At 43.1% G+C, this 26,250-nt stretch overlaps 1 protein-coding gene across 2 annotated transcripts in view; it reads left to right on the top strand.

The window, feature by feature from the left end:
- fmn2a (formin 2a) overlaps positions 1–26,250 on the top strand; it is a 48,778-nt gene that overhangs the window by 11,790 nt on the left and 10,738 nt on the right. Inside the window, exons 4-13 of one of the 2 annotated variants that reach the window (XM_030440926.1) lie at positions 186–1,015; positions 1,563–1,704; positions 8,426–8,513; positions 14,798–14,859; positions 19,008–19,099; positions 19,202–19,331; positions 19,442–19,588; positions 20,274–20,333; positions 20,967–21,087; positions 23,640–23,732. In XM_030440926.1, the coding sequence (XP_030296786.1) occupies positions 186–1,015; positions 1,563–1,704; positions 8,426–8,513; positions 14,798–14,859; positions 19,008–19,099; positions 19,202–19,331; positions 19,442–19,588; positions 20,274–20,333; positions 20,967–21,087; positions 23,640–23,732 (1,765 nt within the window). The remainder of the gene's footprint in view (positions 1–185; positions 1,016–1,562; positions 1,705–8,425; positions 8,514–14,797; positions 14,860–19,007; positions 19,100–19,201; positions 19,332–19,441; positions 19,589–20,273; positions 20,334–20,966; positions 21,088–23,639; positions 23,733–26,250) is intronic. The other variant, XM_030440927.1, reaches the window with a different exon arrangement.

Genomic DNA, 26,250 nt, shown 5'->3' on the forward strand with positions numbered 1-26,250 from the left:
AGTGTTTCCGAGATTGTAACAGCATATTTTCTTCTTTAATATTGAGTAAGAGCTTCAAGACTTTTTTTTCTCCAAAAGCCCAAATTCATGGGTTTTATTTCTCCATTTTCCAGTGTGGGAGCCCTGATGTGGTTGCATGTTGAGTGAAATCTTTTTTACTGTGTGTTTGTTCTGTTCGCCGACAGACAGAAGCCAGCAGGTTGAAGTCAGGTCAGTCGTCCTCGGAGGATGAAAGCTGTCTCATCCCCCAGCTGGAGAGGACCATCGATGACCTGCGGATTAAGATCGCTGTGTTGCAGGGCCAGCAGGCCTCCTTGGCGAAGGGCAGCAGGGATAATATGGGAGCTCTGGGCGCTGCATACGACAAGGCCTCACAGATGAGAGGAGGAAAAGTGGGGAGGATGAGCCAGGAGGTGTCCATCCAGACATCGCCTATGGAGGAGGGGTTTAAGTTTGACGTTCCTTTCAACCGAGGATCAGGCAGCGTGTCGTCCTCCGTTTCATCCTCCATCCCCAAATCTATAGAGAGCTTTGTCTGCTGCACGTGCCAGCAGAAGCAACAGAGCAGCTCAGCTCCTCCACCTCCAATATCTGGACCCCCACCTCCACCCCCACCACCACCTCCGCCGCCACCACCACCTTTACCGGGAGGCGTTGCTCCTCCGCCACCACCACCTCCCCCGCCCTTACCCGGACATGGACCTTGTCCCCCACCACCGCCTCCTCCTCCTCCCCCACCACCAGGTTTTGGGCCACCACCCCCTCCTCCCCCGCCCGGCTTTGGTCCTCCACCCCCACCTCCTCCACCGCCGGGCATGGGCCCTCCTCCGCCACCCCCTCCGCCTGGAATGGGCCCCCCTCCTCCGCCCCCAGCCCCGGGCTTTGGGCCTCCACCACCACCAGGCCCCATGCCCTCCATGATGGCCCAGGAAGCTGCCCCTGCCAAGGCTGTGATAGAGCCCCCCAAGCCAATGAAGCCCCTCTACTGGACACGCATCCAGCTGCATGCTAAAAAGTAAGGATATGCTGCATAAAGTGAAGATAGATATGGATCATTTGCACGAAGGTATTCTCTGAACAGTAGAGAATTGAGAGGAAGCCTGTCCACTTAAGATTAGGATCAGCCGAGTGCTGTGACGGCAATAAAGATGCTAACCTTGTGGAAAATGAAAGTGATGCAGTCCAGGCATTGTGGTCAGCAGTGAATTGACTTGAACCAGGTTTCTTTTCCTTAATAAGGCCTGGAAAATTCCAATCTAGTACACGTCCTAGAAATAGACTACTTGATTTACATGCAAGCTAGGAGCTTGATAATGAATTCTAAATGTAATTTCTCGGCTGACGGATTTGACAAGTGTAGAACATTTTAGTCTGCGAAAGATGACAAATGAGTACTCATAAAACAGCAGAAGACAATCTAGAAATGGCTTTTGTGGTGCGGCTACGGCATGAATTATACTGCAAACGTGGACTAAGGGGTACTTTTTTTTTCAAACATTTCATGGCAGATTAAAGCCTGCCTACTGGCAATGTAAATGATTACTCTTTCCTCCTATCTTTAGACCCAATGACTCACTGGTGTGGGAGAAAATCGAGGAACCAAGTGTGGACTTTGAAGAATTTGTCGAACTGTTCTCCAAAAGTGCTGTGAAGGAGAAGAAAAAGCCCATTTCAGACACGATCAGCAAGTCCAAGGCCAAGCAGGTAAAGCATGCTCCTCACTGCTGCTTTCAGTTTGTCAGGGTACATCAAATATACTACATCCTCTCCTCAAAAGAAATTTATAAATTCTAGTGTTACAAACCACAAAGGAAATCACCTCTTTTCAGGTGCGAGATTTCATTGTGTTGCAAATTCAACAAATACTTGATTTTTGGATGAATATCAGCTTCCTTTGCTTTTGTCCTGGCTGTCTTCTATTTACGACTGAGCTAGCTTTTAAAGTTTAAACATCAGGGTTGCAGCATAAAATTGTCAGGCCTCTAATATTACCGTGAAGCCATACAGCTAGCTTGCTCAGTACGTGTAGATGGCTACTGAGGCTAGCATAACTAAACTGCTTATTTTCAAACATTAAAAACTTGATATACTTAATACGAACATTGCCCCACAAATAAGAATAAACTTAACATGAATGTCTGTGACACTTGCGCACTCCTATCACCTGCAAATGCAAAAAAAAAACAAACAGTTTTTGGAAGAACATTTGCTCCCTTTGCTGCTGTCCTGACTGCAAACAGTGCCAGTCACTAAGTTACTTGTGCTGCATTCAGGTGCATCTGGTTTGGTCCCATTTCCAAGTTGGTGTGTTTATGCGCATCATGTCAGACTGTGGGCGCAACATGGACAACAAAAATACGTTGTTTTAAAGTTTATTGCTCAGAGTGTCACAATGACGGCTGGTTGAGTGATGAGGAAGTTCAAAGGAAACAATACATGACTGTGGTGAGAGTTTCTTAACCCAATTGCTTTCATCTGCCATGTTTCAGCATCATAATATCTTCAACTCATGTACCAAAATTGTTTTAAAAAAAAAAAAGTTTGCTCCAACTTGAGTCTTTTTAATAATGCTGACAGTACATGAACACACCATCAGGCCACTACTGATACCTGCAGGTGAAAATGAATATCAACGTCTCAAGCCGCTTAAGGTGAAGCAAGTGAATTTATAGTGTGAGCAGCGTGTTTCAAACCAAAAAACTAATCTCAGCCATTAAAATGTCTAGTAGGCCGCACTAGGATGCGACAAAATCAAATATTCCATTTTTGACCAAAAACCTCAATATATTATATTGTAGATTGTAATATTGATTAGAGCTGACTATTGGATGACTAAGGGCAGTATGGGAACGAGAGTCTGGTAGGTTCAATTTACTGTAATGCAGGAAACACTTATACCATTGAGCAAAAATACATACAATACACAGTCTCATATCATGATAAGGATGTAATATCAATACTTTGTCAAGCCCTGCGTCTGTGCTGATTTGTTTATTTATGCAAATATGTGTGTGCATGTCCCAAATATGACACTCTTCAGGGCTTTTCCCATCTCCACTCTCACTGCTCTGATGCCCTGTTCCTTTCCATTTCTCCGCTCTGAGTGGCTCTGAGTGACAGGAGGAACTGCTACAGCCAGACAGTTATTATGTGGTGTGAGCTCTGGCTCCCACCCGACTCCCCCGTGACCATCCCGTGGCACCGAGCCAATGTCTCGCGTGCGGTGAGGAAACCTCACGACGGTGATGACTGTTGAGAGAGAAGAAGAGGGGGGGAGAAGGAAAAAGGGAGGGAGGGAGAAGCCTGGGAGCTGTATATCGTGATGTGGTTCCTCCCATTGTGCTTTCTGTGTGACTTAGTTTAATGGTCAGACTGTTTGCCTCCCCAATGCCCTTAATGTCACTCCATCAATCCTGTAGTCAAACATTTGATCCACAATTTAAAGCTGCTCTAGTCAAGATTTGTATGTTAATAGCCCGTTTGCCCAATTCATGTCTAAAATCGCAAATAATGTTGCACCAGGGAAGAACGTCTCACCCCTCTAATTGAGACCCAGTAGACAGTTTGTGCCGAGATGAAATGTTGGTCTCATCGGTGGGAAATCCTCTCATTTTTACGGGAAGTGATGAATTGAAACGCAAAAGTATAACTTTTTCCAAAGGCTGTTCCAGTTGAATGAAAGTTTGACTCAATAGCGGTCGAGGTCCTCTGCCCTTAACCTAATTAAAAGAAAATACAAATAATAATAGCGTGGGTCTGATTGTGTGGTTTCTGAAGCCACATTACATAAATTATTTCAAAGTCAGGGTCGTACTTACCCGTGCCACATGGTTCAGCAGTCGATAATAGCTTTTGACATGGTTTTATGTCCACAGGGCCAATTTTGGCATTTCTTTGCCATCAGTTTTGACACTTTCTGCTTTAAATTAAGAGCTTTCTGTGTGTTGGCATAAACTGTTATTTACAATTTTATTATACTGGTTATGTACTGTTTTCTTTTTCAGACACAAACTTAATGACCAATTAACGCCCCCTTAAAAAATGGCCATTTCCGGTAAACAGCTTAATTGGTCATAGTTTATGTTGTTATATTTTAAGATAAGATGTCCAGTGGACTCGAAGAATAACTGAAAATGGTAATACTCACATACAACTACCTCAAAGCTTCCCAGAGAAACTGATGATGTATATCCAAGACCCGATGATTTCCCCACCTCGACAGCACGTGTTTATTATTTTAACCAGTTCATGGTTCACTCGAGTGTGACACTTTTGGCAATACTCAGTGCTTTCGGAAAATGATGTGATCGTGAAGCCATGAAGAGCCTTAAGAGTCCTGCATAAGGAAATACGCTGCACGCTTTTGTACTAGTTTGAGAAGTATACTGCTAGAAAGCAAAAACAAATGTATTCAAAATGTACATTGTGAAAGTTAATATATTAAGTTATATAATTGAGACCCACTTGATAGACAGTACTCTCAGCTACCAATACAAAGCAACTGTGAAGCTGTTTTGGTGGCACGTTTTGCTCCAACATCCTATTCAGACAACCTATATGTAGGAATTCCCCTTAAATTTGTCACCCGTCTGTAAAATAAAGCCCCTATGTGTTGGATAGGAGAGAAGAAAAGAAAAGAAAAAAAAACCTCACCTTCCTGCTTTGATCCAGTACAGCACAAAAGTCAACAGACATCGGAAACAGTAGATAAGCTAAGTGGGTTTGCCCTTCACAAGAAAATCACACTTTCACGCAGGAATTCCTTTTTCAAACACACTTGAGAAATAGCCGTCATCAAGCACACTCCAGGAGCTGTCAGCTGGTTTTCTTTGACACCAGAGAGGCACAATGGAGGGAATTCACTTCTGCACAGGGCGGCACTACACCTGCAAGCAGAGATACGAGAGGTGACACAGGGCAGATGTTTCTTTGTGTGCTGCTCTGATTGATGGACCTGTGAAAACATCAGCTACGACATCAGCTCACGTTGAGGTTCACTTTACTTTAATTGCGTGATACCAGAGACAAATAGAGGTGGGTTTTAAATTCCCGCTGTCATCGCTGTGATATTGCTGTGATTCCTCCAAGACAACAATGCTGCTGGAGATACTGAAGTCAATAACAGAACAATCAAATATACAGGTCAGTATAATACAACTGTGAATGACCCCAATTTGGAGCCAAACTTTGACATTTCCAGCTCATGAGCGTCGGCCCCCGCAGGCCCCGAGACGATCAATTCCATCCTCTACTACAAGCAGCTCTTCCCATCCCCCAGTGTGTCGTGAGTTCAGCTGTCTCGCTGATGAGAGGGGACAAGCATCTTCTCCAGAGTTACCTCTGGAGAGCAGCTCTGACGTCAGTACTCGGACGGTTAAAAGGCCTCGGCTGACATCAGTATCAGACGAGAAGAAATACTACCACTGACACCAAGTGTCATGCGCTGACCCTGCTGTCTCTCTGCAGAGAGGTTTTAAAGAGGGGCTGTCTCACATTACATGCTGCTGTCCTTTTCATATGGAGGTGGAGTGTGGTTAAGGGTTATCCTGCTGAAAGATGTGATCTGCACCCATTCAAGATTTTTGGCTTTTGTTTCTTGGCACTCAGGGTCAATCCCTCAGTAATTTGTTTATTACTTATCTTTGATTTTTGAGAAGCAAAGTGTGTTTTCACTTCTGGTCAGATGAATATGCAGCATGGGTCCTAAGCTCTTTGAGACTTTTCCATGCTGCGTGAATGAAGGGACGATGTGGATTAGTGTAAGGCTGAAGTGATTATTTAATTGCACTGATCTGCTGACTACTTTCTCAACTAAGCAATTAATTGTCTGTTTTTTAGAAAATAGAGAAACATGCTCTTTTGTTGTCGGAGCAGTCAAAAGCCCCAAAAATATTCAATTTTCAATCACGAAAGACAAAGAAAAGCAGCAAATTCCGTACAGTTAAGAGGCTGAAAACTTGGTTTGGCATCTGTGCTTAAAAGAATACTCTGGCACTCAGTAGAGCGCCAATGCCCAAACAGTCCCCTTTAATTTAGTCAAGCCTAATCAATATCAAACCTGGATCAGTCCCTTTATCCCGATCCATACCAAAACTTGATTGGGTCTATTCTGACCGGGGACCCATCCTGCATCCAATTTTTGTGTAAATCTGTTCAGTAGTTTTTATGTGTCATCCTGCTGACAAACCAACCAGCCAACAAAATCAAGACAACTGCACCCAAATACCCCAACTCCTACTTATATCTGTCAGTCCTATTACTACTACTATTTTCAGGGACCGTCATTTTTTTTAGAGTCGGAACAATTCCCACAATTTTTTGGTCAATTTAAACAGGAAGTATAATGTTTCCAGGGAGTCACTGAGAAGCTGTGGGCTTCAACGCAAACCTCATATCTTTGTCTATATATTTATTTACATTTTGTCAGAATGCACCTTTAACATTTTGCTGTTTGCTGCCTACGCATGGATGTGCAGACTGTTTTTAATGGATTTCTTAGTTTTAAAATGTGATGACTCTTAGGCAGGTCTATAGTTACATATAACTTTCTCCCCATAGTTTCAAAGCGGATGTATGGATCTTTATTCGTGATGGATATTGGAGATAATGAGATCCTCGGTAAGGTGGAAGTTGGAACAAATCTAGAAATATGTGAATCATGGCTTTGTGTTCAGACTTGACTGAGTTATGACTCAGGCAAGAAGATTTTTTTATAGACATTGCAGCAGTTGGGCAAATGAGTAGATATACTTTGCCTGCCTCCATGAGCTGAGACGTCATCTTCTGCGATCACCGATTGTGCCGTTTCAAGGTGCCAAATCAGCTGCCAGACTGAAATAATTCCCTTTTGTTTTTTACTGCATCGGCATGCACCTGTGTCTTTATACCCAACACAGTGTCTGTGCTGAATCTTGCTGTAAATACGACTTTTAATCGATCATTATGTGGATTCTGCAGAAACTTAAAACACCTCTGCTGCTCACTTCAGGCCGTCAGTTGCTTAAATGAGCGCTATTTTCTCGCAAAAAACCCGGATGACTCTAAGCAATACTCCTGGTTGAACTCTGCGCTTGATCCCAATTTGGAAATGACAAAGAAACTTACATATTGATTTATTTTGAGGGGACATGTGATTCAGAGCTGTATTGGATTGACAAAAATTCCACACTGGCCCAACACTGAAATGCTAAACGGATCAAATCATCAGCGTATGATTGATGTGACTTAAAGGATTGCTTCGAAACCCAAAAACTTTGACACATGGATCTCATAAGAGTGTTGGAAGACGCTGCATTAGATGAAATTTTCCGGGTTGTTTTGTTGTTCTGAAAATGTTCGTTGTGAAAATAATCTCATTGGTTCGCGGATCCAGCTGTGTTTTATTATCATACAATACTACTGATATGCTCCGAGGGAAGTTTCATTTTCGATGTATGTAAACAGAAGTAAAGTCAAATTTAATCTAGGTCAGCTAGGTAGTGAACTACTTCACTCTGTTTTATGTAGACCTGAGACGCGGTTAACTGATAAAACATGACTAACGACTTGTTTTTTTTCACTGCCATTAAGCTGCTACCCTACGCTCGCGCTATCACGGGCTCACGGTGGAAGCCATTCGCCGTCATATCACGAAACGGCCTGTCCCCTGAAGCTGTGGTCGAGCTGGGAAAAACAGAGACAGTTGGGGCCTGGTGATATAACTTCCTGTGTGTTTGAGGGGCCTGTGGTCTGTCTGATCTGGTTTAGATGGAAGCGTTCTGTCTGGATCACAGTAGGCTACAGGTTTCCTGTCCTAGCTGTTCACCACTTTGCTCCGCGGCGCACACTTCTGCTTACTCAGGCGAGCTGTGGTTCATAACGGCCCCCTTGGATGCAGTTATTCATTCCTAACAACAACACCGGTTTGATATTCAACTCCTGGCTGTTTGACAAGTGGGAGCTATTATTACTCAGCTTACATTTGTTAATATCGCTGCTTTTGGAGTACTTGGAGATCTTTCAACTTGAAGCCGTATACCTGCATTGTGCAATTCCATAAAATCTAATGTAATTCCCTTAAGCAGTTGCAGGACTCGAATTTGGTGTTCGTACTCCAAATGTGCCTCTTCTTGGCTGAAAGGGCTTTGTTTGCACGACTGAAAGATGATGGATGTGGAAAATTGGAGGGAAGGGATAAATTAATCATGATAATTCGGCTCGACAGCATTGTAATTTTCCTTATGTTTGCGGGCAAATAGTCTTGAGCTTTCCTCCCACAGATGTAAACAGACAAAGGAGAGTGATGTGCCTGCCTTTTGTTTCCAGCCAATTATTAAATGTCTTGTCTGCATGTGTGTGTGCATGTCGTGGTATTTGGAGTATTAACATCCCTGTTCTCTCTGGCCTTGTGTAACCCCGCTTGCTCACACATCTCTTCGTCTCTCAGGTGGTGAAGCTGTTGAACAACAAGCGTTCGCAGGCTGTCGGTATACTGATGTCGAGCATTCATCTGGATATGAAGGACATCCATAATGGTACGTGTCATCATGTGGTCATGTATCTTATCTTCCAGAGGCTTTTTGAGAAGATTTGGTGACAGAGGACAAGGGAAAATAACACTGTGTCTGCACGCTGAAAGAAAAATGTAGCTGTTATTGCCGACTTGTTGCTACAGTATGCAGGTGGTACTGAAGGCACCACTGTAATGATCAATGTGTTAAACATGGAAAGAACATCTGTAAGTACTGTACATTAATAAGTAGTTTGTGTTGTTTTTCCAAACCTTTTCCAAAACTTACGTGCAATTCTGTTCTGATATTAAAGGGATATTCCGGTGTAAATTTAATCCATGGTCTAAATCACAGTGAAACTGTGTTAGACTCCCTCTCGAGAGATCAAGTTAGCAGACCGCTAATTTACGGAGTTTTATCAACCTCAGAAACGACGGCACGACAACAATACACTGCAGTAAATGGATCCAAACATAAACCGCCACCAAAAAGCCACAAATAATGCTTAGAACAGCACCAAACTTCAGCAACAGTACAAATAGGGTCTCAGCACATAGTCTGGAGCATCTGGCCTCCGCTAGCTTAGCTGGATTTCTATTGTGAAGCTAAAAACAGACTTCAACTCTCCTCCATCAGCTTCCGGGTCGGGGAAGTCCTGACGCGACGATCACCGAGTGCAGTTAGAAATGCTCAATTCCGTTCTTTTCCCTGTCCACTCTTGATAATAACTGTTATAAACTGGCAGGTAAGACACAAATGAACTTTGATTGCTTTTCCATGGAGTCATAATCATACATTTTCATCCATGAGCCGCGGAACTCTACTGCACTCGGTAATCGAGTCGTCGGGACTTCCCGTCAGCAGGAAGCTGCTGCAGAAGAGTGGTAAATTTCGTCAGCTTTTCAGTAGAAATCCAGCTAAGCTGGTGGAGTTTTAATGCCCCGGACAATGTGCTGAGACGCTATTTGTACTGTTGCTGAAGTTTGGTGCTGTTCTGAGCATTATTTGTGGCTTTTTGGTGGAGGTTTATATTTGGACCCATTTACTGCAGTGTATTGTTGTCGTGCGGTCGTTTCTGAGGTTGATAAAACTCCGTAAAGTAGCGGTCTGCTAACTTGATCTCTCGAGAGGGAGTCTAACACAGTTTCACGGTGTGTTAGACCATGGATTAAATTTACTCTGGAATATCCTTTTAAGTGTACCTGTGTTTTATACAACATAAAGGCACGCCTCTGTTGAGTACTAAAGGAGACCTTTTAACCTTTTCCAGGTTATTATTTTCATTTGGTGTGTTATATTGGTTCTTGTGCATGTAAAATATCAAAGGTCAACGTTGGCACCAACAGAAGTTCCTCTCTCCCACAGACAACACTGCTTCTTAAACGCCTCGTCACTACACCCACCTTTAACCCCAGCATAATAATCGCCTACAGGCTAGTTTGACACATTTTTCATGTGATTTAACACGGCTCCTCTGTAGTTGTAAGCGGTGCTGGCTCAGGCGCTTTTGAGCTGTCCAATCAGAGCAGACTGGGTATTCAGGAGGGGCCTTAAAGAGACAGGAAAACTGAGAGGACAGTTTTTTTTTAGCATTAAATCACACGTTAACTTACTCTAGTGGTAATGCAAAACGATGTTATGATCCTGAAAATGAGCATGATATGTCTCCTTTAAGATCAAATTTAATAGATGTCATTAGTTGGTTTCATAATATGGCTCTAAGGATGTCAGTGCTGTTTGGTCAGCCTGCCCACAACTTTGGACCAGACTGAAATATCTCAGCAACTTGGTGAGAGATTGCGCTGAAATCTGGTAGAATTTGATACCTTTGGTGCCGAGACGATGAATCCTAATGACTCTGATGATCCCCTGACGTTTCCTCTGGCGCGACTATGAGGTTGACATCTGTGGTTTTGAGTGAGATGTCTCAACAACTGCTGGATGAATTGCCCTGAAATCTGTTACAGACTATCATGTTCCCCTCAGGAAGAATTGTGACAACTTTGGCGATCCCTCAGATTTAGATCTAGCACCACCCTTAGCCAAACTCTTTATTCATCCAGAACGTTGGTTTATGACCAGCTACGTAAGCCTCAGCTGTGTTGAATGCTACTGAGCAAACGTTAACATGCTAACACACTAAGCTAAGATGTTCCGTGTGGTAAACGCTATGCCTGCTTAACTTCAGCCTGTTTGCATTGTCGGTTTGACAATGTTAGCTCAAAACACTATGGTGTTTAATACAGCCACTCACAGCTGCTAGCACGCCTGCAGGCTGTCTTGTTTTCTAGAGTGTCACATTTTATATCAAACGCAAGACAGATGCGCTTCTATCGAGTGAGTTGTGTGACACCAGCCATTGTAACCAGAGAGTGGGACTCCAAAAACCCACAAAAAAAAGAGAAACTCAATAACTTGTTTCCCATTTTACAGCCCGTCCTCAGAGCAACATAAGGGCGGTATCTTCCTCTTTTAATAACAGATAAGCAGCCATCCCGAGGTGTGTAGGAGCGGCGCAGACTTTCAATAAACAACAGACACTTTCGTCAGAGGCATTCTGTAAAAACACCATTTGGACCTTGAAATAAAAAAATAGCAATTTGTATTGAGATGTTTGTTTTCTGGAGCGCTGTGATCCCAGCTCATGAAGCACACATTGTTCTACGTCTGCTGAGGAGTGAGCGAGATGAGGTCATCGCCAAACGCTTAGACCTCCCCCTCCGTAGTAGTTAACTTTATCACAAGCGATAATGTTACAAAGCATCTGAAATGTTTTTTCCGTTGTCACTCTCCTCCTCTCGTTTAAGATAATCTCCCCTCCATTTCACAGCCACGTCGTGTTCCTCCGCGGCTCTCTGTCTTCCTCTGATGAGTTGTCACCGTCTTGTCTAAACGGCTTTTGTTCAAGTGAAGTCATTCAGGAGATGTTGATGGGAACAGACTGTTTTCCTGTTTTAGTTACTCTCTGATTGCTCTCCAGTCTTCGCTCATCCATGTGTCTAAACACTCTTCCTCACGTCCCCAACCCTCCTACAGCGAGGCCCTTTATTACAGCTTCAAATCTGTATCTCAACGCGCACGGCAGCTGCGTAGGTTGCATTAAAATAAATGCGTGCCGCAGCGAGCAACCATGGCTATTGCATATTGTGCACCCACAGACTTAATTATTTTATGTTTCTAGCCTTAATGTCTGTTTTTGGCTCATCCATCTCAGGTCAGAGTCAGAGGGCAGGCAAGGGCCACTCTCATCAGCGCTGTCGTCCATCTCCTATGTTAGGACAGTCCTTCCATAGTACATAATGAGCGCTGATTGGAAACTTCAGTATATCACGGAGAGTTAGATCAGAGAGAAGATATCTCATTGGCTGGTGGAGCACTAAATGATTGAGATGACTACCGCTTTGCGTCAATGAAAAAAATCCCCCAAAAAGCGGGTTATTTTATTTAGCCGTGCGTTTTGATTGAATGATTATCAGGCGTGAATAATTACAGCCTTAGAATAGTCGTTATTTCACATAAATAACAAGCTCCCAAAAGACGAGGCATTAGCAATGTCATTGTTTTGTCATTCCTCCAGTGAGCTCATGTTCCCTCGTGCCATCAGAGGTTTAAGATAATTAAAGAATCGAAGGACAATTTTATGACCAAAGAAAAAGATTCAGCCGTCAAACTTCGCAATCATCCCTTCCAGTGCTGTGAATCATTGTTTAATTTCCTCTTGATTCCGTGATGAGGACGGTGACTAGCAGAGCCCTCATCACTTGGATACCTCCAACTTGAGGAAAAACAACCCCTGAATCATTGATTCAGATTGTGTCTGTTTATGACGGCTCCATTGCTCAGCGGGAAAGTCAACACATTTTTCTTTCCCTCACAGCTGTTGTTGTTTGTTGTCAGACTTGGCCGACACTCCGCATGTTTCATTCACTTCCGTGCGGTGTCTGCTTCCTGTGAGGCTTTTCGGAGCGCCAGTCACAGTATTAGATGGCGGTTGTCGGCGCCACGCTGGGGTTGAGTGTGGTAGTCGGGGTAGACCCAGGCAGATGGGTCTGGCTTTTTTTTTTTTTTTTTGGTCATGAGAGCTCTGTGTCGCTGCGATGAATCGGCTTTCTCCCATGTCTTTTACGAACCCTTCAGTCTCCAATCACACCAGCCAGCCAGCCAGCCCTCGGGTTTAGACAGTAATGGAAACCAAATGGTTACAAGAGAAAAGTGCGAGAAACAGAAAGGGGAGAGTTAAAGAGGAGGAAGTTGTTTCTGTGGTGGCTCTGGGAGTGAGGAGAGGGTGTGAAGAAGTGACAGTGAGGAACTTGGAAGACGGAGCACATTTGGCCTTGTGGCACAAGAGTGACGGGATTGAAAGGGCTACAGGATTACATAACGAGAGATAAAACTATATCAAAGCATTAAACATGAGCCAGAACTGACTGCAGCGGTACAACAGTTGCTCGAGGCTTTTTCCAAAGTTCTTTCTCTCATTTACTTTTTTCCTCTGAACTTCTTTAGTCTCGTTTCTTAGAGCAACTTCAAGTAACTTTTTCAAGATGATTCTGGCGTCCTCTGTGGAAGTGTTTCATGAAGATTAGCAACTGCAGTTGTTTTGGAAGAAAGGCTTGGCTTATTTTTAATGCTATTCTAATATTTTAACGTCTTGGCCGGTCACATAGTGTTGATGTAATGTATCCATTTGTGGCTGTCGAGGATTAAGAACCAGGTCAAACAAAGTCGACTTTGTTTTAGTGCCGTTACCTTAGGTTACATGTAAGCCTATGACTAGCAGATTTGGTTGCTCTGTAATAACGATTTTGTTGAGAAAGATATAATTGTCGAAGTTCCCCATATTAGATATTTGTCTCAGAGGAAGGAGAACAATCCAGATTCTAAATTCCTTCAAATCCTGCTGTTCCATCAGTTGAATGGCCGACCAAGGTCGACTCGTGTCTTATCCTGCACTCACTGTCCCGTTTTTTGGTTGGTTGTTTTATTTGTCTCGTTGTTGATTTATGCCCAAGTATCCTCCTATTACCAGAAAATATATATAATATAAGAAAATCCTCTTAAGAAAATCTGCCTTTGCTTTCATCTGATGGGCATAGAAATATATAGAAATAGTCAATTCACTCGTTGGTGGTCTTGATTGCTCATTTAGTTTTGAGATCCAAAACAGCATTGCACCTCTAAACAACTAAAGTATATGTGGACTTCTTAAAATAATCTTTAAAATTCCTCCATACAGCTTGTCTGGCATAATCCAAGACTCCAGATGTCACAAGATCTCATTGTTTTGAAAAGATGTCATTAACACCGTTGACAACCTTTGTTTTTATTATGTTTTAAAACAAGTACCCACATACTTATACAGCTGTTTAGAAGAATGCTACAACGCCGTTTTGCTGCAAAGCTCCAGAAATGTTTAGTGGACCATAAAAATTCACCTGACCTTCGTTCCGGTACGAAGGAAGGAGGGTAGGTAATGACAACATTTGCATTTTTAGGTGGACTTCTTTTTAAGTTTGTGTTAGTGAAAAGCTTTGTTAGAAGTCCAATACCATTCAGTGACCAAGCATAAGATGTGATGCAAAGTGAAAACTGCATGTTCATTGACTCCATTGCTCCCAGTCCCTTTTTTCCCTTTGACACTTGCTTCTGCCCCCCTCCCTGCACCTCACCAGCAAATCAGCAGATCAAAACAATGTGAGTAATTTGGACACCCACATCATGGTGAAATACATATATAGGTGTCGAGTTCTTCACTGGGCAATTGTGCATACAGAGCAACACCTCAGCCTCAACACCGCAGACCCCCGGGCTCTGTTTGTCTTTAAACATTTACTTTCAAAGGATTAATGCTCGCGGGCGCCAGGTCCTCGCGCCGAGACAAAAAGGCGACACCAGGAATTCAAACACAGGAGTTCAAACACAGATCTTTGTACCTTTGACAGATTTCTAAGACCTCCGTATTTATGTTTTAGTTTGTGGCCCCTTCTGTGCTATCGTGATGAGAGCTGATATCTGGGTAACTCACAGCTTACGGCTCTTGACGCCTTTTGTGGGCTGTGCGGGGATAATTTTGCCCTTGTTTCACGCCGCATTAAGGTCCAGCTGAGAAGAAAAAAAGGTGAAAAGGTCTTCTGCCAAAGTTGATCATTGTTGTAACCCCAGAGAAAAGTTTAAACGTCTGGAGATTGTGAAAGTGGAAGCCTGTTTGTGCTGATTTGATTTCTGACTTGTTAATGAGAAAATGTCATGACATGCTCTGGTGTCAACACTCACATTAACCATGTCGTCCTCGCTTTCCGCCCCAACAGCCGTCCTAAATATGGACAACGCCGTCGTTGACCTGGAGACTCTGCACGCCCTTTATGAGAATGTGAGTATAACAATGCCGTGGCGCTACTTGGAAATGGGGAGCTGTGTCTTTATGGTTACGACATTAACAAACATTTTTTCAACTTTGCCAATTTTTGGACTTTGAAGGGAGGATTATCAAGGCTCATGTGGACAGCGGTTGCAGTAAAGTCAATAGAGCAGCGAAAAAGACAATATCCCAAACTGGAATACATTTCCTGCCAACGCAGAATCACATAAATACACAGTGTTGAGCAACAAACCCAGAATAATTATACAAAGCAACACCACTGACATCTCAGGCTGATCTCGACTGCAGTGTTTCACTATGGGAAAACCTTACAGCCTCTTTTTTTTTGGTTTCGTCTTTTCCTCTGTGGTTTGCAGTAAAAGTATTACTTTGGAACGGTTTGCTTGTGACAAATGGAATGATTTATGGTCACTCATTTCATGCCATATATGAAAAACAGGCAATCATTTTATTATAGAATGTAACCTAAGAAGGATCAGCAAGCTCAGTTATCAACAAAATGGTGAAATAAAATCATTCATCAGCTGTTAGCGTTGTTTTATTTGGCGCCTCCCGGAGGGTAAACCACAAAACACCAATTGCTATCCATCAAAAGATACCTTACGAGGATTATCGGAAGCCGACACTTTATTTTTACAGCGTCGGCGGGAAAAAATCCACTTTTTAATTGATCTGGTCAGTCTGTTACATAAAGCAATCAGAGATGTCACATCGCTGTGGACATGTTTCGCCATGTGGAGTCCTTTTTCCATGTTGAGGGGTGAACTAAAAGGAAGTGTGCATTAGATACCAAAACAAACAGGCGAGCCACAAACCCTACTGGTATGTGTGCTGTTTGGCGACACAGTCAGTCTTGTGTGGGTCTGTCTGCAGGCCTGGACGGGGGACCGGCGCTTCTATGTGGTAAACATGTTTTCTTCACGCTGGGCCTGATTGACTGTACATTTTTTTCGTAAAGCCCCCCGTGCAAAAGCGAAATGGTCGTTGAGAGACTCCGGCGTTTGTGTCACATAGCTCCGTCTTGAGAAGTGTGGTTTGAGAAAAGAGAGAAAGAGGGAGCCTTGCCAAGTGAAATGACCACATTATGTTGTATACTATTAGCATACAAAGAATTACAGAGCTGTCATCACTACTTTCCGATACGTCTCCATTCTGGCGATGAAGGGGCTCCTTGTGTACGGTAAATAAATATTCATCAACCTTCGCTGATAGCAGCGGTTCAGGACCCAGTCAGGTCAGTAAATAATGGAACATGAAAACCGGCATGTTTTCCACATTTCAGCTGCAATACAGTTTTAAGATGCTGTGAAATTCCTGTGAATTGCTTTTTGGCACGACTACACAGGGGAGGCCTGGACCTTTGGCTGCCAGAGGCATATTAATAATGTTGATCATGGGAATGGGACTGAGGCTTGAGACAAGCTGTAGTTATGAACCAATGTGTCATAACTGAGGATCAAAAGTCCTCTAACCTCTCCACTCACCCCGAGACTTCAAGCCCTCTCCCTCTCTCCCCCCATCTCCTTCTCCCCCCTCATGGCCCGAGGCTGTGTTATTGAGTCGAGGAGCCAAATTGTTTCTCTTTTGTATTGCGAGACTCCATCCTGTCTGTGGGTCTCCAGCCCCCTAAACCACAGTTGGCAGCACAGTCAGCCTGTCTTGAGGAATGCGAGGGGCTTCTAATGGTTACACCCTCACTCACTGTGCTAGGAGCGAGATCACACGCTGCTCGGCGCTCACTCTCTCTTCACTCGCAAACAAACATGTTGACCCATGCGAACGTGCACGTTTCGGAAACGCACACACTCAAGGCAGGGACAGAGTCGCTCGGTCTGCGAGCCGCGGATTACAGCCGCCCCTGTGCTTTGAACAGTAAGCCACCGCCGTTGAAGGGGTCGCAGTGATAGCGGGACACCGCTCCCTCCCCTCCAGTATCACAGGCCATAATCTGGGCCCAGACGTGATTGTTTGAACTTCAGGCTCCTTTCAGCTGACAGTAGCTAAATGTCGCGGAGGTCGGTCGGAGCCACAGTCCCTCCTACGAACTTTCACACTACAAATAATCACCTCGAACTGTTGATTTTCTTTTTTTTTTCTTTTCGGCGAGGGCCTTGTGATGTGTAAATATTCCTGACATGTTTATTACACGCCGCAATTTGTCATTTGGACACCATTCTTTGGCAGCTCGTATGTACAAATAATCTCATAAATGTTGTTCCATTTGAAAATTGAGTGACATAAATAGTGATTAAGCCCCTGCCTGGCTCTGTTTAGCGTCGCGTACGAGAAACCTGGCTAATGAATACCACTTGGCCACCGCTCCAAATTCTGGCATCACGAATATCATCCTACTTTCCTTTGCATCTGATATTCCACATGGGACTGTATTTCTCATGCTAACAACCTCTGCAACATGCCCTAGCAATTCAAAGATCACACGCTAATGCCTACTTGTCCCCAATTACACCAAACACTGCTGGGCTCCGCTGCTGCCCTTTGAAAAGGATCTGCTTTGTATTAAATATATTTACACTTGAAAACATCTCGAGAGAAGGCGAAGGAGAGCTTGCCCTCGTCGACAGAAGGCAGCGGTGTGTAGAATACTAATCGGGCTCTCAGTGTGTTTGATGCCTGCGTTTGATGTTTTCTAAGGATCCATGCCGGGGCCAAACCCCAGAGAAAGAGATGGAGGGAAACAGAGGGAGAGAGCAGACGGCTGAGACTCTTTAGGGGTTCTTCGGGCTCCGAGAGAGAGTTTACATTCCCTCGCTGGGGATGGTTTTATTGTTTTGCCCAACTCCGTCAGACACATTAACATCTATTGTCTTTGCCTCTTGTGAAACGAACGGGCATTTCTGGCCTGTTTTTTCTTCATACCACCTTGTATAAAGCTGTGGTCCAGGGCCTGACGGCAGGATAATAGCCAGGAATGTAGCCTGCTGAAGGCAACTCTTCAAGATTTATGAAACGTAAGCTGTATAAACTGGCACGCTGTTGAGTTTGAGTCAAAATTGTCACAATTTTAGAATTCTTCTACGCTTGAGCAACAGTTTGTCTACAGGCCGAAACTGAGAACCAAACTAAACAGACCCACCTCAAGTTCAGTTTCTTAGCTGCTCCGGAGCTTTTGATCACACCGCTTGATCTCCGTCAGCAGATGGAGTCTGCCATGTTCAAATGTTCAAGTTTTTATAAGCACTCTAGGACTTCCTAGTTCACTCTTGGACTTGAAAACAGCAACTGACAAAACATCCCCACCTCAAGGTCCATTTGGGAAGTGTTGTAGAAAACTAAGGTTTGCAGTATCTCCAACCTGAATTTCAAAAATAGTTGGTGCGCTGAAGGGTGCATACTCAAGGTAGAAATCATTTAAAATTTTTTTTAAATAAACTGGCAACTACCAAGTCTCTCGATCACTGACAGAACACAGATACCACGTGATACCAATGCTGTCATCCTATTGGCTGTCAAACCTCAGTAGAAGCTGGAACCGACTGTATGCAGAGATAAACAAAACAGTCATTTTGGAGCCAGCAAACTTTGTAAAATCATAAATTCACAATCCCAAAAATGTTTTTAAGGAAAAGAGATTTTATGACTTTTTTTGCACACCTTCCACAAGCTCTGTACATGTTGTACCTGTAAAAAATGGATATATGGATATGTCTACATAAAAATGGTTGTATGTCACTGATGGTGCATTGATTTTCTTGTCCTTTTTTCTACATGACAATGTTATGTGGTGGACACATATATGTTACCTTCAGTACATACAAAAATATACTACATATAGACGTGAATCAAGCGGTGGCCGTGTTTGTTCGCTTGCAAGCAGCCCAGGACTCTGGTTTAATACCAACGTGTTTGATCAGGGAAACATCAGGAACTGATCACATTGAGCCCTCGATGCCAAACTATGCACATACTGTACTTTGGTCAGCTCGTTCTACATTTTAGGTTTATGTTGATTTTGAGTTTTAAAAGAAAAATCCTTTGTAAATGTGAGACTTTGTTATTCATGACATTATTCAAACATATAGTTATACATCACTGTATCCTGTGCCTTTGTTGTATTTGTATTGTATTGCCTACATACAACAGATTTCCATCTTAACTTAATCTGCGTTTTCATCCGACAGAGAGCTCAAGCTGATGAGATGGACGGCATTAAGAAGCACATCAAATCATCCAAAGATAAGGAGGATGCCAAGCCGCTGGACAAGCCTGAGCAGTAAGAGCCGAACCTGCTGCTACCTTCTGAACTGAATTTAGTGCACAAGTGCTGTGTCCTTCAACAGATGTGTCATGGTGACTGATTTTGTGCCTTCGTCAGGTTTCTATTCCAGTTATCCCAAATCCCCAACTTCTCTGAACGAGTGTTCTGCATCCTGTTTCAGTCGACTTTCCACGAATGCATCACCTCGATCCTCCGCAAAGTAGAAATCCTTCAGAGGGTGTGCAAGGTGAGTCGCCGGCCTTCTTCTCCTTTAATTTTCTTTTCTGTCACTCAGTTCAACCTTCACATCTCCATCTCATTTGTGTGTGTGTGTGTGTGTGTGTGTGCGCGCACCAGTCTCTGCAGTGTGCCGAGTGTGTATTGCAGGTGCTCGGCCTGGTGCTGGCTTTTGGCAACTACATGAACGGAGGTAATCGGTCTCGAGGGCAGGCCGACGGCTTCACCTTGGACATTCTGCCAAAACTGAAGGACGTTAAGAGCAGTGTGAGTCTGTGTGTTACTGGAATAAAAGCAAACATCACTCACTCGGCAAGAGCTCAATTAGGTGTTATTCACAAGCAAACCGGAGACTGGAAGTGTACGTATAAATTTGTGTAAAATAAGCAAAGGAGACAAGTTTATGTAATTTATGTGCAGCCACGGAAACAGTTTTTATTCTGTGATTCACATTGTGCTGGAAAATAAGGGGATGTGGGAAATGGTGGCTCTCAGTGTTGATTTAGTTTTACAATTGTCCCATCTACGGCAGAGTCCAGGAGTTGAAAGGGACCTTCACTGCTGCCAAACATGAGGACCGTAGCTGTGCAGATTTAGAGGAGAGGCCACTCTGTTTGCTGTTCTTATTCAATATCACAACGGGCTCAGTGTGCCCTTGGCACAGCCATATAAGGACACAGTGGTTTGTGTTTTTGTGGTGGTAGACCGAGTAAGGTATCCATAAAGAACATCAAACTTTCCACCAACTCTGAGTTATGACAGCCAGCCCAGCAGAGTTGTGTTTTTTTGCATGGCTCTTCCAATGTCGTGATTTATCCCCAACTTCTATGACCGCTGTCTCTGTTCTTGTTTGCCTTGTGCAAATTAAAACGTCCTGCTCCAAAATGATTAAATTAATAAATAAAAGGAATTTGGTTTATTTATTTGGATCTTTTCATTTTCTTTCTTTCAGGATAACTCCCAGAGTCTTTTGTGCTACATTGTTGCTTACTATCTAAGGCACTTTGATGAGGTATGTTTTGGTTCCTGTTTATTTGAATCACTTTTCTGTTTTAGTCTGATTTGCTTAGAAATCCTTCCAGAGCTCTCTTTTCATCTCCTCTCTTGCCAGAGGATACCATGGCTTATCCTTTATCAAATTATTTATTTTCTCTTTCCTCATTTACAGCAGAAACAAATCTCTCTCCTCCTCTGGCTCCCTCTTCTAATTCTCTCTCTGTCTTTCACTCTTCATCTCTCGCTCCGCTTTGGTCTGGGTTCATTCAAACCTGCAGTCTGTTCGTTGGCACAGCATCCAAAGGAGCGCTAGTGTAAATAATTAGGTTCTCCAGATGAGATGAACTCAGTAGAGTGCTGCTTGCCAAAATCAACCTGCATGACACGGCTGTAGTGCTCATAATGGCCTTGTAGTAACTCTGATGGAGAGAACTGCAGCTCGTGCACCGAGCTTAATGGTCATTATCCGATGTAGTTTCAGCCATATCTTCTCTGAGATGTTTGGACTGCTGATAAGTGCATGTAGGTCTCCAAAGACATTTATTCCAATCTTGCCTGGTGTGTACAGTATATACTAGAGAGGCCCTCTGCCTGTTTGAGGAAGATTGACTTTGACATTGGTGTGTGTATGTGTGTTGTGCTTTACCAGGATGCTGGCAGAGAGACGTGTGTCTACCCTCTGCCTGAGCCCCAGGACCTTTTCCAGGCCTCCCAGATGAAGTTTGACGATTTTCAAAGAGATCTGCGCAAGCTGAGGAAAGACCTCAACGGTATGGCCGTCATCTTGTACACGCCAAAACCTTCAAACTGCATATTTAGAACAAGCTTACCTGGTAGTAAACTTGGCCATGCCACATCCAGCAGATTATGGCAGGTGTCATATCATGTTTAAAATACTATCACGCGGAAATTTATGAAGCAATAAATTATGTGGTAATCCATGCAAGCATCTCCTAGCACCATGGAAAAAAATATTTTCCGAACGTGACCAGCTATGGTCATGTGTGGAATCGCAGAGGCGGGTCAACAGAGAGATAGCATCTGTTTGTCATACAGACGAGCTAACCAGGAGCAGATGTGACTTGTCAGACGTAGACTCCTGTTGGACCTGCTGTTCCTTTACTGTCCTCATGAAATAGATCAAAATATAGAGGGGGCAAGGTCAGGGAACTTCCACTACCTGTGTGCACTATCAAAGGTTCATCAGCTCTTCACTGAAGTGGAAGAGGCTCTGAATCCCCTGCAAGGCAGACAGCGGCGAGACTGTACTGACGAGGATTTCCGACTATTCCTGCGTGTCTCTTTGCATGTTGTGTCACTAAATATGATTTATGCATGGGCTGATTTGGTTAATGGCTGTTCATTTAATCAGTCCGTGCACGTGGTTAATCTATTACATATCTTTGCATGACGGTATAATGTCTACAAAGCAGCTTTTGAACGTAAACATATCATCATTATAAGGTTTAAACAAATCTTCGTCACCACTAAGTATCGATTTCAGGGGAGAAATGGTAACAATTTACGATAATGTGCACAAAAATATCAAGCGCGAGTGAGGAATGAATCGGAAACAACCTGATACATAATTAATCGTTGATGACTAATTCCTGAGTAACTGAGATTCAAGGACTATATAGTTGGTGATGATGAATTTCTGGAGTCATTATAAACTGATTTCTCATAACTGTATGTGAGATCACAGAAAAAAGTAACTAATGATAAACTAATAAGTATTTAAGGAGTTATTGTGCAACTACTCATTATGATGTTTCACTTCACTTAAAAGTACAAAAAAAGAGTAAATAATGATTCAGTAATTAATAATTGATGAGTCATCACTGGTTCGTGCCAATCAGCGAGTGTTTGATAGTCAATCAGGAGCGACTCATGAAGAAATTGGTTAGTATGTTGATTCACAGACATTATGAACTAATCATTACCTAATTATTCAATAATGTAGTACCTCATCATTATCTACTATAAAGTACTTAAATCAAAGTTATTCAGGAATTACTCATTACCGATTCATTGAAGAATCAACTCCTTCCTGATTCATTCCTCTGTAACAGCTCACATTTTTGTGTCGCTTGTTGTAAATTCTTACTAAGAAAATAAAACATAAAGACTTCATATGTTGCATTGTTGAATATCTAGCAAACACGGACATTATATAAAGGTAAATGTATAAAAAAAAAAAGAAAAACTAGAATGCAAGCATGAATGTGTTCTGTTATTGCATATCAAGACCTCAGCAAAACACTGTGGAAATTGGATTATGCCTGACATGCCAAACTGATTTGTTGAGTGCAAAGAGTCCTAATGAACAAGGCAGTCGGGAAATACTCCCTTTCATGACTCTGTCTCAAGTCACTCACCACTCAGAACACTTTCCAAGGACTCAAGTGCCTACAGGTGGTAAAAAAAAAAACGACTGCGTATTTCTGTGCATACATATGTGCGCACACACACACATGTGAGTATGTACATGTGAGTCTGTTCGCTTTGCAGCCTCGATCGACAATTCCCTGAACCTGGTCTGTTCTCTATCATGTTTTATGTATCTTTGCTGCAAAACCAATCAGGTGTCTGATCCGTGTTGCCAAATATTGTTTTTCCTCCGCTGTAATGATTCTTTAGGCTGTTCATTATTTGCAATTCATAAAGATGAAGTTGCTCGCGGGGGAAATGGACCCGAGTCTGTTTTGACCCCGGTGGCGGTGGCACATGCTTGGCCGTACATAAATACATCATCACATGCTATACCTGCAGACCTCTTCATTACCTCGCGGAGCCAGCTGAGCGCTCTACCAGACACGGGCTTCGATGACAGTTCCCAGAGGGGGGTTCCGATAGGTAGGCGGCGCCGAAATGGCCTTGGCTGGCCCGAAGGACATCAGCAAGAAACACAGTGGAAGGAGCATGCTGTGTACCTTTTTGGTTGAGGCACCATATGGTCTATGAATTACCACTTGCCCAGTCCCGACCTCCCTGTTCCCTGAAGCGTCTCGTGGCCTCTGCACCTCGCAACTCCTGAGCTGAGTTTGTGTATCCGTTATGGTTGCCGATAGAGCGTGACGATAAGGTTCTCTCGGGATCACAGCACAGGCCCTCCAGGCTCCTTGGGGTGGCTTATTAGTCATTATGGCTCATTATGTATTTGCTGACACTTATTCAGCAGCAATTCAGCAGAGATTCAGCGAGCTCAACCAGGGTGAAGTGCACTGTAGAGTCTGTAATTGCAGCTCAAATGCCGGTTAAGATGGTGGAATAAAAAAAGACTGTTTCCCCTCTCATCATGATCATCTGTTGTTGTTTTCAGCATGCTCAGCTGAGACAGAGAAAGTTTGCAAGATGTCCTCTGAAGAGAACCTGCAACCCTTCAAGAACAAGATGGATGCATTTCTTAGCCAAGGTGAGACTGTTTTCCAAATCAATTGAGCCTGATGATTGATAAGACGTTGATCCGTCTAGTCTGGAGATATTCTGTCAACAAAGCCCATGAAAATACCGAAACCATCCACTGATCCCGCTAACAAGTTTTGTCTGTGTGGCTAAAGCCTGTTGTTTTTATGTGCCACTGGCTTCCATTGTTGTCCAAAAACTGTTGAAAACACATCAGTGAGCCACACTGTCGCGCATGGCGGCGTCTTCCGTCATTACTCTGAACACAGCAAAGTGTATTATAATTAAAGTGTTTAATATAAATACTTGTAATTTCACTAAATCCACTGCTGAGAATCAGTGACTTCCACTATTTACTCATGTTTGAATAATGTTTGCTACAAGCTAGAGTTTCCAGTTTATAGAGGAAATATTCTTGAATGTAATCAGGAGGAACATAATGAGCTTGAGGCTGATCATCTCAGACGGGACAGAGAAAATATTGATGATCAGACTAATGCATGTTTATTCGGAGTCTTTTCATGACATTTGTTGACAAGAGGAGCAATATAGAACATCCTCGGCTTTATTCTTTAAGACCACAGTATGTAATTTCTGCCTCTGGGGGTCTCTCAATCAAAACAAACAAAAGGAGTAAGCAGCGTGGGATCGTTCACATTGTTGTCTTCATTGTTAAAGGGTAACTTCACCAGTTTGACCCATTGAAGTGTGCTTACTACTGCATATGTTTAAAAAAAAAGTAGTTTACATGTTAATCTTTTGGGACTCTGCAAAGAGGAAGCCGCATGTAATCTCAGAAATTGCTTCCAGTGATATCACTCAGTGACTAAATTGCATTGTGGGTAATGAAGGCACCAGGTCTTGAGGAGCAGTCCACACATTGTTGAACTCATCGTGGACACTGAATTGTAACGACGGAACTGTAGATACCACCGTTTTTATCCTGTGCATTATTCTTGCTTTCCAAAACCTGGTGCCTACATTGCCCACAATGCAACTTCATTGGAGGCAATTTGTCACATTACATGCAGCACCCTCTGCAGCCACATAGGGCTTCATATGACTTTTCTTCCACATACGAGGGAGAACTCCTCAAGACCTGTAATCACACTTCAGTGTTTACAATTGTTGGAATTACCCTTTAAACAACAAGAGGATGATTTTATGTATGTAATGTTTGTTCCTTCCTCACTCTTTGACTCTCTTTCAGACATTATAAGCACCGTTAAAATTAGGTATTTCTGGGTTGGATGATTGTTGGATACATTTCAGATCATTTTAAATGCACAACTAAATGATATAATGTCAGTTTTAGGCATTTGAATGCAGAATTGTTACATATTATATCTTTAAATACGATGAAACAGGTGATGCTCATTCTGTTCGAACATGTGGTTTGCTCATGTGTTACCGTCAGACAAAGGGTTGAAACAAAGTGGGCAAATAATTTATCCCTCCTGGTTCAAGAGGTGCTCCGCGCCGGTGCTGCCTTGGCATATCTAAGATGAAAATGCATCTGTGGTGTGAGAGCATGTGAAGCAGCCCATCAATCAGAATGATTTCTATGTCTGCAGACACACTTCCAAATCTGTTCCATGCAGTTTTCTGGCTGATATACAGTACACACACGAGGGTTCACTCCGTGTCGTTTCCATAGGGACGCCTGTTTATTCCAGGGTGTGTTGAATAACTCACAGCTATTGTTATAAGTATGCCTATCTGCCTTTGACAGATTACGACTGCGCTTGGTAGCTGGGTCTTTTATCTTGGATCACTACTTCATAAAAGTTTGTCTTGCTCTGGCTCGCAGGAAGATTCAGGATGGTGGAAGGTGAACCTGTTAAATTGACTGCGGAGGCCAAAAGTGGATGCCTCCGATGCAGGAGGAAAACTGACATGTTTGGAACCCGATCCTTTGTTTTTGACGGCATAATTTGTATTTGTTATATATTCATCCTTCCTCCTGGTGATGAAGATTTCTCCTCGGTTCCCTGTCTTCCTTTATTTTTCCACTCTGTCTTTAATAACAAGGCTCTTTCTTTTTTCCGTCAGAGGAGCAGACAGAGGGATTAGAAGCACCCCTCTGCCTCCGTGACCTCTTCTCTCTTTCTATCACTCCATCACTCCTATTAGGAAATCAAATAAACCTCCACAGTGAGGTGTTTACTAAGAGGGCTGTTAAAACAATGATGATGAATTGATTGTGTATGATGATCCCCTTCTCTTCCATCGCCCTCTTATTCCAACAAGACTGAGAGTCTGCAGACATGCTAGCGGCTCTGTCAGGCTACGCAGCAGTGCTTTGAGCTGAATGCTAATGTCAGCATGGTGACATGTTCACATTGACAAAGCTAACATGCCGAACATTTAGCAGATATATAGCTTTACGAAGTTCACCGTCTTACTTCTGAGTGTTAGGCTTGCTAACGTTTGCTAATTAGCTCTTAACACAAAGAACAGCTGATGGGGATGTTGTTCGTTTGCAGGTATTGGGTAATCAACTGACCTTTAGTATACAGTACAATCAT

The sequence above is a fragment of the Sparus aurata genome, chromosome 15 (genome assembly GCF_900880675.1).
Source record: "Sparus aurata chromosome 15, fSpaAur1.1, whole genome shotgun sequence".
Taxonomy (NCBI): domain Eukaryota; kingdom Metazoa; phylum Chordata; class Actinopteri; order Spariformes; family Sparidae; genus Sparus; species Sparus aurata.